The 12,774-nt window shown below is 41.5% G+C and overlaps 1 protein-coding gene across 1 annotated transcript in view; it reads right to left on the reverse strand.

The window, feature by feature from the left end:
* RAB27B (RAB27B, member RAS oncogene family) overlaps positions 1 to 12,774 on the reverse strand; it is a 142,473-nt gene that overhangs the window by 12,949 nt on the left and 116,750 nt on the right. The window contains exons 4-5 of the mRNA XM_029579826.1: positions 4,040 to 4,143; positions 185 to 308 (exon numbers count right to left, since the gene is read on the reverse strand). Coding sequence (XP_029435686.1) covers positions 185 to 308; positions 4,040 to 4,143 — 228 coding nt within the window. The remainder of the gene's footprint in view (positions 1 to 184; positions 309 to 4,039; positions 4,144 to 12,774) is intronic.

Consider the following 12,774-nt stretch of genomic DNA (forward strand, 5'->3'; position numbering starts at 1 on the left):
TCCCCTCCTCCCCCTCTTGTTCTGCAGAAAGAGCCTTCGATGGTAAGTTAGAAAGAGCAGCCTAAGTAGTTTCAGAATCATCTTTGGAGAACTGTCATGTTAGTCCAATACATAATATCATAGCCCTGAAAGGAATCCACTCTCTGCTTCTAAAAGCAAAATACGGCTCACCTTATCTACTTACCCATATTTATCTGCCAGATCCTTTGCTTGTTTGTCATTCACCTCTCTCTGGTCCGACAAGTCTGCTTTGTTGCCAATGAGTACTATATCTGGATTCTCACAATATGCATTGGCTTGCAGTTGGCCTAGGAAGGAGAAATAATACCTGAACTTACAATGTATTTCTTAATGTAGCCATGTATTTTACTGCAGAAGGAGCCCACATACATCCATTTCAGGATCCACTTTACAGCTGAACAACATTTTAGGACCAGTCAAATAATATAAAGGATTTTAAAATTAAGATAAAAATGTGGTGCTTATCAGAACTTTAATACCGTACAGCAGTGTTTCTCAAGCTTTTTGGTGCTGGTTGGCTGACCACCTAAGCTGAGATGGACCAGCTGAATGATAGAGTCTCCCTCGACTGCTGAAGAGTGGGGGAGGCGACGTTCCAGAGCTGCCAATATTCCCAATATCAGGGGGGAAATGTTTTGGTCACTCCTAGTTTTGGTATATGTTGGTATTTATAGAACCGGATTCTACCCATTGAAATCAGTGCTCTATGTACCACAATGAATCACACGTTGGGACAGTCAAATTCAGGACTGGCCTAAAATCTCCCTCCTGGAACTGGGTAACCCGGCAGTTCTGGAGTTTCCTCTTGTGGCTGAAGAGCATGAGGGACCATCCATGGCTAAAGGCAGGAAGGGGTATATCCCCATCTTCAGGAGTCTCCCCAGTTTCAAACCAGACACCTCTAATGCTTTGATTACAAGAACTATGACAAAGAAGCTTGTTTTTTGCACCCAGAGTAAGGTCTCTTCATTTCAGAAGACAGAATTACTTACCACTGGTGGCAGTAGGGGTACATACTACTCTTAAGGGGCCTAGTGCTTGCAGCAGACAGTACCCTACTAGATATTTTTGTGGGTTTACAGCGCTAGAATGAGGGCAGTACAGGGCTCAGCTGAGCCCGATGTTTATATGCAGCCTTTCATCCCAATTAGCTGTTCAGTGCCAGTGGTAGTGAAGAGCTGAAGAGTATTCCCTTACCCAAAAGCAGCCGCTACTGGGACATTTTTGGCCTGGTCGTAGAGAATGGTCCACTCGTGGCTACAAGTGAACAAGTGGAAGCCAGAACCTGTGAGGCTGCAGAGGGCGGCAGCGTCATGGGTCTGCTTCTTCCTGCAATGATTACCACTTTGTGAACCAGAAAAAATGCTGCTGGGGATTGCTACCGGTCCATGCTCTTCAATCTATAATCATTTACAAGTCTTTGCTGTGCCTCGTATGCTTGATTTTCCTGATTGAGTGATCACAAAGAAGCTTTATCTCAATGTTTGCAGGGCAAACAGTAAGGGACATTCTTCTTTAAAGAAAAGTGTAATAAGCACAGATACTTGGTTAAAACAGGTTTCTTCTGAGGGCAATTAATATTAAGACAGACAAATGTTCCATCTCTTAAAATGTCTGGGAACCCAGCACACGATAAATGCATTCTACATGAAATGCAATTTTCTCCATAGTTTAGCTGGCTCAAATCTTTGGGGGCTGTTTTATTAGGACTAGTGTTGACAAGGGGCATAGGTTGATTGCCGAAGTTGGTGGTGCACCAGAAACTTTGCTGCTGCCAGGTGCCCTAGAACACGGAGGCTGAGATATAAAATCTCCTGAATACATATACCGATGTCTAGTGTGCCTGGAAAGGAAATTCAGTACGAGAGAAAGTGAAAGGTGAAACTTGCAAGACTGGACAGAGTACAGATCCGAGTGTGTCTACTCTTCCTCCCGGGATTAAAGAGTCTATGTTGCCTGCTATACTTGCAGCATATATTTAATTTAGTCCATTTTCTCATGTGATCTCCCTCCATGTCTAGCTTTACTCCTGGAGTTTTGCTGTTGGGCTTGTTCTTCCATTCAGGCCAATGCAATATTGGGGGCTCAGGTCAGTGCGCTGCTAAACGCACGGTTGGATACACATTTGGATGCGCTACACTTACGCCCGATGCAATCCTGGGATCAGCACATCCAAAGTGTATGTCCAAACCAGCGCACAGCTAATAGTGCTCATCACGTGTAAATTCCATGTTGATGTGGCTATTAGCTATTACCACCCAATTTAAAAAAAATTCTGGCGTAGCCAATGCGCCCATTATAACGCGGCAAATTTAACACCAGCCCAGGAGCTGGCGTTAAGGCTTTTTGCAGTCAAAGGCTCTACCAAAAAAACAAAAACCCTGCTTTCTGTGGTTCCTCTTATTAGTATCGTCACGATACAAAATAGGAGGATCCACAGAAAGAAGCATTGTGCAAAAAATAAAATCTTAAAAAAAAAAAATTCTGGATGCCCAATATACATGTACAATATATACAGTCCAGGTCGTGTATATTGTGCATGTTTTTGTGCCAGCAGCCGGAGAAAACGGATGCTCGTATTGAGCGTCCGTTTTCCTAACTCGCACTGACAGCCACGTCTCCTGGGCGCCTGATGTAGAGGAGGTGCTAGGGACATACAATTTCCCCTAGTGCTTCCTTTTTTACACGGCAATTCACTACCGTATTGCATCGCACACCCAGGAGAGGTGGGTGGGCATGCGTTAGGAAAGCAGACACTCAATCATGAGCACATATTTTTTTCGCGCGCCAATATTGCATCGGCCTGATTGTAAGGTGCCCTTGAAAGGGTAATTTCCCTTTGAAAATTAGCTACAAGGTGTACACGGGCTATTCAGATTGCCTCCTTAAAGAACAGATGCTTCTCTTTCAACTTTTCTAGGTGCAAAATATTTTCATGAGACTTAAAGGAATAGACGGCTCAGCATCTTTGATTTTGTGCTTTATGCAATTTTGAAAAGACTGAACCATGCAATTAATACAACAAGATTATTGTTCTTCGTACAATGATAAGACCTTTGTTCATTCATGGTTTTCATTTTCTAGAACTTATAAATTAATCCTTCCTTTGCAATAGCATATCATCTCATCTTGCATCTTTCTGTGCTCTGAATTATTTTTCGTAGTAAAGTATCAGCACTTGAAGTCTCCAATGTTTGCTTAGTTGGTCTGCCCTCTTAATATTTCATTTAGAATTTATTTCCAGTTGATCCAAAATCGTGGTAGGGTTTTTCATTCCATATCAATCAAAATATGTTTATATTTTAAATATTGCAATTTTGTTCTATTTCCTTCAACATTTAGGACAGATATACTAGAGTGTTCTCTCATTTTGGGCTTGATCGATCAAGGCCTTTTCTCCATTTCTGTGTCTATGAGAAAAGTCTTAATGAGTCAAGTCCATGTGTGTCTAAAGGAGAAAATATATAGCGTGTACATTTGGTCCATAGTTTCAAGATCCAAAACTATCTTTTTCAATTAAAAACAAATCTGTGGCTGGGCCTGGGCTCAATATCTCGATGGGGTCTTCAGCTCCATGGGTCGGCCAGGGCAGGGGATGGGGGAGGGGGAAGGAAGTCCCAGTTATTGCATAAGAGTGACACCTACCCATGCTTTCAAGGTTCTGGAAGGAGCCCTGTTGCATGGATCCCAACAGAGGACTGTTAGTGCAACGACTGGGCTAAGTGAATTCCAAGGGGATATAAAAAAGGGAAAGATTTAACAGGTAGTTGCAATTCAAGGTTCAAGGCAGTGTAAATTGATAAAGACCAGTTGCAATTGAGCTGGAAGGCCAAAGTAGTGGGAGGAACCCCCCCCCCCCAAAAAAAAAAAAAAAAAATTTAGAAGACTTGATACCTTGGACATAAAAGTCTTCAGTTGTAATGATATTTCTAAATATTGTACTATACTTATAATAACATCCTCATCTTGAAAAACCTAATCATATTTCAGGTAACACTAAGATAAATGTTTCACTTACTCATCCAGTTTCTCACATTCAAGAAGCTCTGTTGACTGGTGAGGTCAAACATTAACAAAAAACCCATTGCATCTCTGAAAAATGCTGTGGTAAGGCTTCGAAATCTGAAAATAAACACACATATGATTGTCACATATTGAGGGAGAATTTGGAGCCTGAACTGGGACAAAGCTTGTGGGAATTTATTGAAAATTGTATGCATTCCGCCTGTCAGAGATCCTGCTCATGCTAAGGGGATTACAGTTTAGTATCCGCATGTTTTATTAACACAGAACAGAGACAATGATCATCAATGAACATGCAAAGACATTGGCAATTGTTAAATTTAAAATTCTTTATTTACTTTTTTACCTTTAGTCTTTGCAATGATTTTTAAAGAGAAACTACACACATACTTTCAACTATGAAACTTGCAGCAGATAAGAGCATCCATGGACATCATGTTACAATGCTGCCTCCCTTAAACATTGTGGAAGAGTGGGTGACTTTTAGTCGCATTGGGGGGATAGTGACTTTGAGAAAGTCGGTCAATCTACTCACATCAGTCACTACTTATATGTATACATGGCTTTCAGCTTTGTATTCCCTGTGTCTCAGTGACAGAACTAACATGGCAGGCTTTGGTCACTGATCAGTTGGCTGTGGTAGATCCAAAGGACTACACAGACTAGATATGCAGGAACCTTTCAGAAAGCAAGAAGCAGTAAGATATTTTATGATGATTTAAATGTATACAGTGCAACAGAGCTAAACAATATCCTGGCTTGATTTTTACAGTTAGTATATTATACAAGCAGTATACTTCTAATAACTAGATTGTAAGACAATTTTGAAAGGAACATGGAAAAAGAAACATTTTTATTGCTATTTTTATTATAGCTATTCCTTTACAATCGAGTACAGTGAGATGTCGAGTGAAAAAAATAACTTGCTTAAGGTTATTCACATCAAACTGAGGTATTAAGGTTACATCCAGATGCTATTTACTATTGGAGGAGGTGTGAATTTGAGCCTCAGGAATTCTCCTGATTCAGTGTATTGTTTTACGCAGACGTGTATCCCATTCATCCTTTCCAACTTAAGTAGAGAGTTATAGATTATTGGGATGCGCCTCATATGGGAATCGTTTTCAGCAGGAAACCGCCAGCACAAATTTACACCTGCTAATGTCTGCAGGCAGTTTCCCCAGTGGAATTTACATGCCTACTTTTTACAATTAAAATAAATTCCAATCCCTGCCCAGGCGCTGCTCCCCAGAATGCGAGAAAAGACACGCACATGTTCTTCCCTTCCTATCGGGCAGGCAAACTCTCAAGATGGCATTTTTTTGCAGGTAACACACACTGCTTTCACCCTCATCAATGCTTTTAAAAATTGTCCTCTATGTGGTTATTGCTCTGACTGTGAAAATACTTCCGTTTGATCTTCCACAAAGATGTAGTACCGATCTATTGTTCTTTTATTGTAAATGCTGTAAACCACGCTTTCACTGTAAATCTATGCTTTTACTGTAATTACAAACTGGATAATCAATTGCCAGAAACTGTATATGACACCACTGTTTAATGATTGATGACTTTACAGTAACCATATAACATACAGCCTAAGAGCTGTGAAACAATATTTAAGCTGTATACAAATAAATGTGCCAAGTACAAAAATCAACAATTTATCAAGTTTAGATATATGGGGGGTGGGGGGGTGGGAGGCATATACAGTAAGCCAGCAAGAGGACAAGTTATTCAGCTATCGTTGGCCTGACAACTTGTCCCCACTGGCTAACTGCAGTTGGATACCTTGCAACCTAATCAGTCAGGTTTTAAACATTTCAGGCTAGGTCTAAAATTATCTAGCCTTGTGTGACTAAACTTGCCACTTAACTAGATATTTTTGGTTAAGGGCACTCAATAGTCAATAAAAAAACGTTTTCTGTGACCTGATTCCTAACCTCCACCCCCATCATAAAATTTTTACAAGCCTGGCTAAACTTCTCCAAACCCCACCAAAATGAAATTGGCTGTATTGCTCCCCCCCCCCCAACCCCCGCATTCCTCCTGCTTCCCTGAAAAATAATAAAATAAATATGGGCTTCCTGCCTCCCCGAGACCCTAATGCTACCCACACCTTCCTTCCCCCAAGTCCACTCAATTGCGCTGTCATTTACAGCAATCCCTGGTGCTTCTAGCATAGCTCTGGCCAGCCATGCCGGAAGCAGAAGTGGAAGCTATTTGTGTAAATGTCCAGCAGCTACATGAAGAAATGTGTGGGTTTAGAGTATATTTATTTTATTTTTATTTAAAAAATATTTATATTCTGCTTATACTGACAAATTGTACTAAATGGATTACAATTAAAATAATCATAATAAACACACATTAATACATAAAAGTGAAACAAAATAAATTATAATAAAAACATTAAAACAAGGTAATTCTTATGTATCTGTTAGTTGTTCTTGGTATCCAGAAAATAAATGTGATGAATGGATTATTCTAATACAAGTTTAATGAAGAGGTGAAGGTGGGAAGTGTCTTCAGGGCTTTATGTCCATAGCTCCAAATGATGACGATTTTATCAATCTATCTCAGGCAGAGTAAGGGTGGAGGAAGCATTCTCTGTTAGCAATGAATGTGATGGGAATATTGTGGGGACATACAGGTATTAATGATTACCAGTATTACTAAGGAATCTTAACTGATGTGGAGGCAAGAAATGGTGAGAGAGAGGAGAGAGATACAGAAGGAAAGACACATAGAAATAAAGGTAAAATAGAACAGAGAATCAGAGAAAACATACAGGGTCATTCATCAAAATGCGTTATGCCGTTAATGCACGTGATAATACAATTATCGCATAGCACAAATGCTTTGAATGGGTTTTAACACCAGAAATGTGAGAGCACGAGAGAGCCTATTTATAAGCCCTTCATAATATTCAACTATTTATTAGCTATAGGAGGGCCAGCTAATAGCTCAAGGTGAGGTGTTGGTTTAGGGGCCAGTTTTACATGAGAGTGAGACATACAAACTGCACAGTACACCTCAGTGAAGATTTGACGTTATTTGGCATGAGGAAAGTAGAAATATCATCTTTGTGAGACTATGTTCTCTCGCCCTAGCTTGATAGTACCCTAGTAAAGAGTCCATTGCAGGGTGCGAAAAGGTTTACGGCACCCTGCGAAGCTACCTATGCGAAGCACTATGTTACCGCACGGTGCAGTAATTCTACAAATTACCCTATACACACCCCTTTCTCTTAATGCGGGCATTATCCATTCAATATTATACCATTTTGATGAATCTAGGGAGAAACAGAAAAAAAAGGGAGACACCAAGAGCAGTATGAAAAGAAAAAAATATTAAAACAGTAAATATAGAAAAACAGATTTTAGATTTTTATCCTTAGATTTAGAAATAATAAAAATAATTAACTGCCTTATTGACAAAAGTATTAAACACTGAATATAAGGAGAGCCTTTTACATGTAGTGTTGCATTTTGTAACATATTTACAACTACCTCTTCTCTGCTTTGGCCTAGTGGAACTTCCTTTCTTATATCCCTTCCCCCACCCTCAAGGTCTGTATAATAGCCTTCAACCCAGAAGGGGCTCTTCTATGGTGGTCTTCAACTCCAAATGAACAGGCTCAACTGGAGTTCTTTCTTGGAAGTCTTCAGCCCCAACTGTCTCAGTAGACTTCCGTCCTGGCAGAATGGGCCTTGGCGTGGCTCTGTCTTGGAAGTCTTTAGTTCTGACAGGAAGTTCTCTGCCAGGGTGCTTGAGGAGCAGTCTTTGGCCCTGGGGTGGGGGTGCACAAGCTCACCTTCTTTCTCTCCAGATATTATACACACGCGTATTTATATATTATTTAATGATCACTGGAACCACAGGGGCTTGGACTGGATTTTGATTTTATATTTAATTTATTCGCCTTTTCCAAATCCAAACGCAAGGTGAATTACTATTCAGGTAAGTACAAGTCCACTTGAACAGGGAAATAACTATAGTACCACCGTATATAGTACCAAGAAGCCTCTTGCTTCTTTTCCGGGTGGCCTGTCGCTTGTAGCTGCCTTTAAGGCCTCAGTTATTTCACATGCTCCTTTTGGATCTGATGCAATTTCTGGACACGAGGTCATAGGGACTGAAGAGTCTGGTTTACTGATGAATGGTACTTGAGGTAGAATGTAAAAAAATGGGGTCTGCTGGATGGAAGACTGCTTGGCCTTACTGAATGCAAAGTTGGCAACCATTAGGAGTTCAACCTAGTTATCATGATGGGAGTTGAGGAAGCACTGTAGATATTGTTGCATATCCAATTAACTCATTCCATTTACCCATCTGAGGGAGATGGGCCGTAGACGTACAGAGCTGAATGTTCAGAGTCAGCAAGTGGCTCTCCAGTAGTGAATAATGAACTATGATCCACAGAAATAATATGATCAGGAAGACCATGGTATCCGAAGACATATTGAAACAAGGCTTGTGCTGTTTCCTCAGCAATAGGAAGAAGGGTACAAAATGGCCCATCTCAGAAAATCTATTTATTTATTTAACATATTTATATACCATAGGGCCTATATTCAAAGATATCCAGTTATGTAAGTTATCCGGTTTTAACTTATCCAGCTAATTTAGAAGGGATATTCAACTGAATATAACCAGAAAAGTTATATCTGAATAATTTTTGACCTGCTATTGAGCAGGTCTAACTTATTCAATTAATTTAACCAGATAAGGCTGAATACCGGCAGTTACTCGGTTAAGATATCTGGATAAGTTGCCCTGTCTTGATCTACCCATTACCTGTCCCCACGATAAATACTCATCTAGCTGAAGAATACTTATCTAGCTGAAGAATTCTAGCTGAACATGGCCGGATATTCAGCAGCTGCCACTTAGCCTCCTAAGTCCCTATTTAACTGCTAAGTAGCATGAAATATCGGCCTCCACCTAATTAGTAAAGAAAAAAAAAACCTGGCATACAATATTAAAATAGATCAACTACCACCATTATCACAGTTTTGTCTTGTGAGAGTGCAAGATCTATAATGTAGTCTAGGCTGATAGTGGCAAAAAATCATGGAAGTGTGGTGGCAGCTTGCAGAAGACCTGTGGGTTTTTCCGAGGGGACCTTAGCATGGGTGTACAAGTCACAAGAATAAAAGTATTATTACTTGGGTACTCAGATTGGGCCACCAGAAACTTCAAGAGAGTAGATGAAGGATCTTGATTCTTTCTGGATATTCCACCACACCGGAGGGCTTCAAATCAAGTAGCCCCAGGCGGAACAATCACTGTTTTGGTTGAGGAGACCTCCAAATTTCTTGAATTAGCAATGGTCCTGGGAAGGAAGTCAGGGAGAACACAATTCTAGAAAAACCTTGGCTAAAATTGGTAATGCAAGTTTGTGAAACCTATGAAACAATGAAAGTTCCAAATGTCATATGACTTGGATCTTCTGGACATCACATTCCTTATATGTTCTTATCTGTAGCTTTGAGCAAGGGCAAACTGGAAGCAAGCTCTGACTGGAATAGAAAACTGCAGCTTGAAGCAGGGAGTGGAGCTGAACAAGACCGAAGCCAGAACAGGAACAGTAGCCCAAACCTGAAGCAAGGAGCAGAGCTTTGCCATGATAGGAAAGAGTTTACCACACTAGAGAGCCTGGATAGCCTTCTGGTTGCTGTGACCAATTTCTTGTTCCAAGCAACTCTCTTATGGCCTGGCTTTGACCAATCTATTCCCCTGGGGATAGTAGCCATCTTCTCCCTTCTTGGTCTCTTCTGGCTCTTTGCCCTGGTTATTTCCAGTTCCGTAGTTGACTCTTGCTAAGGCTCCAGCCCTTTATCTCCTGGCTGCTGCCTGTTTGAACCTGGCCAACACCCTCCCCTGACACTACTTCTCCCTACATACTTTATCTCTCTTATTCCTTGTTCTTCTCCAGCTCCCCATCTTTCAAGCCTTTGTCAAGTAATATTCCTATTACTCCCGCTATCCTCTCTCATTATTCCCCAACTCTCATGCCCACTGCTCTCTCCTACCTCCTCCTTTCTGTTTCTCACTCCCAGTCCTCCAACTGTCTTTGAGTATCCCTTCAGTCTATGGCCTCTATCTTGCTCCATCTTTCACCTCTACCAGACCTCTAGCTCTCTATGGCACCAGTGTACTAAGCTATGCTAAAATCATCCGGTAACATGTGTTATTGGCTTTTAATCAAGGTATTATCTCCCACAAAACTCAGTGTTAAAACACCCAGAATCCAATATTCAAAGCCATTTTAGACAGATAACTTTAAACCTAACTGGATATCTTTTTGAATATAGCCACTTAAGCTAGTATTGCTGATATTCAATGGGACATTTATCCCACTGAATATTGGGCCTCCAAAGACGTTAATCTTGAGATTTGGGAGAGAATGCCAATACCACTGGCAATAATACACTTGCATTACAACTAACAATAAAGCACCCACACTACTTGTCGGTAACATACTGGCATTTGTCTGCAGGGGCTAATGTGAGCTGCAATGACCGTCACCATACCCGACTTCCCAATGGAAAAGATGCCCCCCCCCCCCATCCCTCTGAAGCAGAAGACCTGCTGCTCAAGAATACCCTTACTGTCTCCTAGGGAAGAAACCCTACCCTCATTAATCTCAGTCCCTTGTCCTCCTTTCCTGGACAAGTGGTCCTGCCCCCCAGAACCCCCCCTCTCTCTCTCTCCAGACAGTAAGCCTTCTGGATACCAAGCAAAGGCCCCTCCAGTCACCTTCCTTCCTTCCGGGTTGATCCTTCTATTGTCCCTTCTGAAGGTGCTGAACTCCATGCTTCAGAACGGAGGAACCACCCCACCTCCTGTCATTCCAGCTCTGCCATTCAAAATGCCATGGGCTGATCTCACACAGCAGGAAGGACAGACTCAAGGGGGCAGGAGAAAAGGAAAGGGAGAAAGATTAGAGGGAGTGGATCATCTTGTGTGGGAGGGAGTAATATTTTTTCAGGGGTAAGGAGGAAGAATTCCATGCAGTAGTACTTCCCTGGAAACGGAAACAGCAGGGGATTCCAGAGTGGGAAGGCCTTTTCGCCCTGGAGAGAGGGAGAGAGATTCCAGAGTAGGGTGCCTTTTCCGGGGAAGCAGAGGGAGGGGGATGATTTTTTTTTTGGGTGGGGGGGGGGGGTGCTAGAGCGTTCTCTTGGGGACAGGGCCTGGAGATCAGTGCAGTCCGCATTGGGCCTTGCATTAGCCAAAGAGGCTAATGAAAAAAAAAGTTACTTCACCTCAGGGAGGTATAGTTAATTTTCTGGAATACTGGCATGCTAATGAAAATCACATTGCCTAATGCCATTTATGTTTATTTTAATATTATACAGCTGTCTGTTTTGCATACATTTGTGAACATGCTAAATCAATGTTAATGCACATTTATACTAGTTTAATACTCGTTAATGGCATGTTACCCATAACACCCTTTAGTACATTGGCCATCCTTTCTCACCCTTCCTAGTTCTCCATACATTCCTATACCCTCTACCATCTCTCATTTTCCCCTTTACCCTCCTTTCCCCTGTCCACCACTGGGGCACCGCAGGAGCTAGTCCTAGTGCGGTGGAAGCTTGAGAAGATAATATATTTTGTAGAATCACTGGAAGGAAGAGACCCTGATTATGTGTCAGCCACAGGAAGTGGCCCCCAGCTGGGTTCCAGTAAGCAAGCTGCAGTGGCCATAGAAGGAGGCAGCCCCTTACAAACAGACCGATCAGTTGAATTTTCATTATCCCTATGACTGAAACTCATCTTACTTCTTCCAGAGCAGGTACAGGGTCATCAAGTATGTTCACCATCAATTCATCTAGCAGTGCCTGCGGGGGTTGGGAACTGACAGTTAAGATGACCAAGCTCTGTCTCAGCCTTTACCTCCCTAGTTTGCAGAGCTGTGACTAGTTTTGGTAAGGCAGGCAGGGCTGGCTGGGACCTGATCCCATATAGGCTACTATTGTCAGAGGATTGAAGTAGGCATTTTTCCAGATTCAAAAGAAAATTTTGTGGTATTCATCTGATGCTGCACAATAGTATAAAACAAAACCTGCATGGAGTAACTCAGAGAAGAAAAATCTGGAAACATAAGTGAAACCAAAATCTGAATGTATCTAAAACGTAAAGCTGAATTAATTGCAAACTCAGAGACACGCTTAACCTTGACAGTTGTATTTATTTTTTTGAGTTTAGCTACCAAAAGTTCAGAAAGAATGAAAAATATGTACATTTTCAAAAGCTAAGTCATGACTTAGGCACATTAAATAAGGACATTTGCACATAACGGCCCTATGCGTGCAATGTGGATCTTGAGCCACCGCTAAATGTATATGGAGTTTCATTACATGGATCAATTTACCCACACAGAAAAAGGATATTCCAGAGACATGTTAAAGGTTTACACGTGTAACCTGAACTTGCATAACGTTATTAGTGTAGTGTAAGCAGCATGCCACTTACATGCAAACTGTGATGCAAAGTAATGTAAAAGTCAATATTAAGAGATAGATTTTAAAAGGGTTGCATGCTGCAAAACCGAGAGATACATGCATGACTTGTGAGCGCCGCGCAGATTTTAAAAGGCCTGTGGCCACGCGCGTTTTTCCCAGTAGACGAATAAAAAAGGTTTGCCGAAAAAGGGGCGGGATGAGGGCGTGGTCAGGGCATGGTCTGGGCGGGCTAAGACTGCAGTATGCAGTC

The sequence above is a fragment of the Rhinatrema bivittatum genome, chromosome 1, assembly GCF_901001135.1.
Source record: "Rhinatrema bivittatum chromosome 1, aRhiBiv1.1, whole genome shotgun sequence".
Classification (NCBI taxonomy): Eukaryota; Metazoa; Chordata; class Amphibia; order Gymnophiona; family Rhinatrematidae; genus Rhinatrema; species Rhinatrema bivittatum.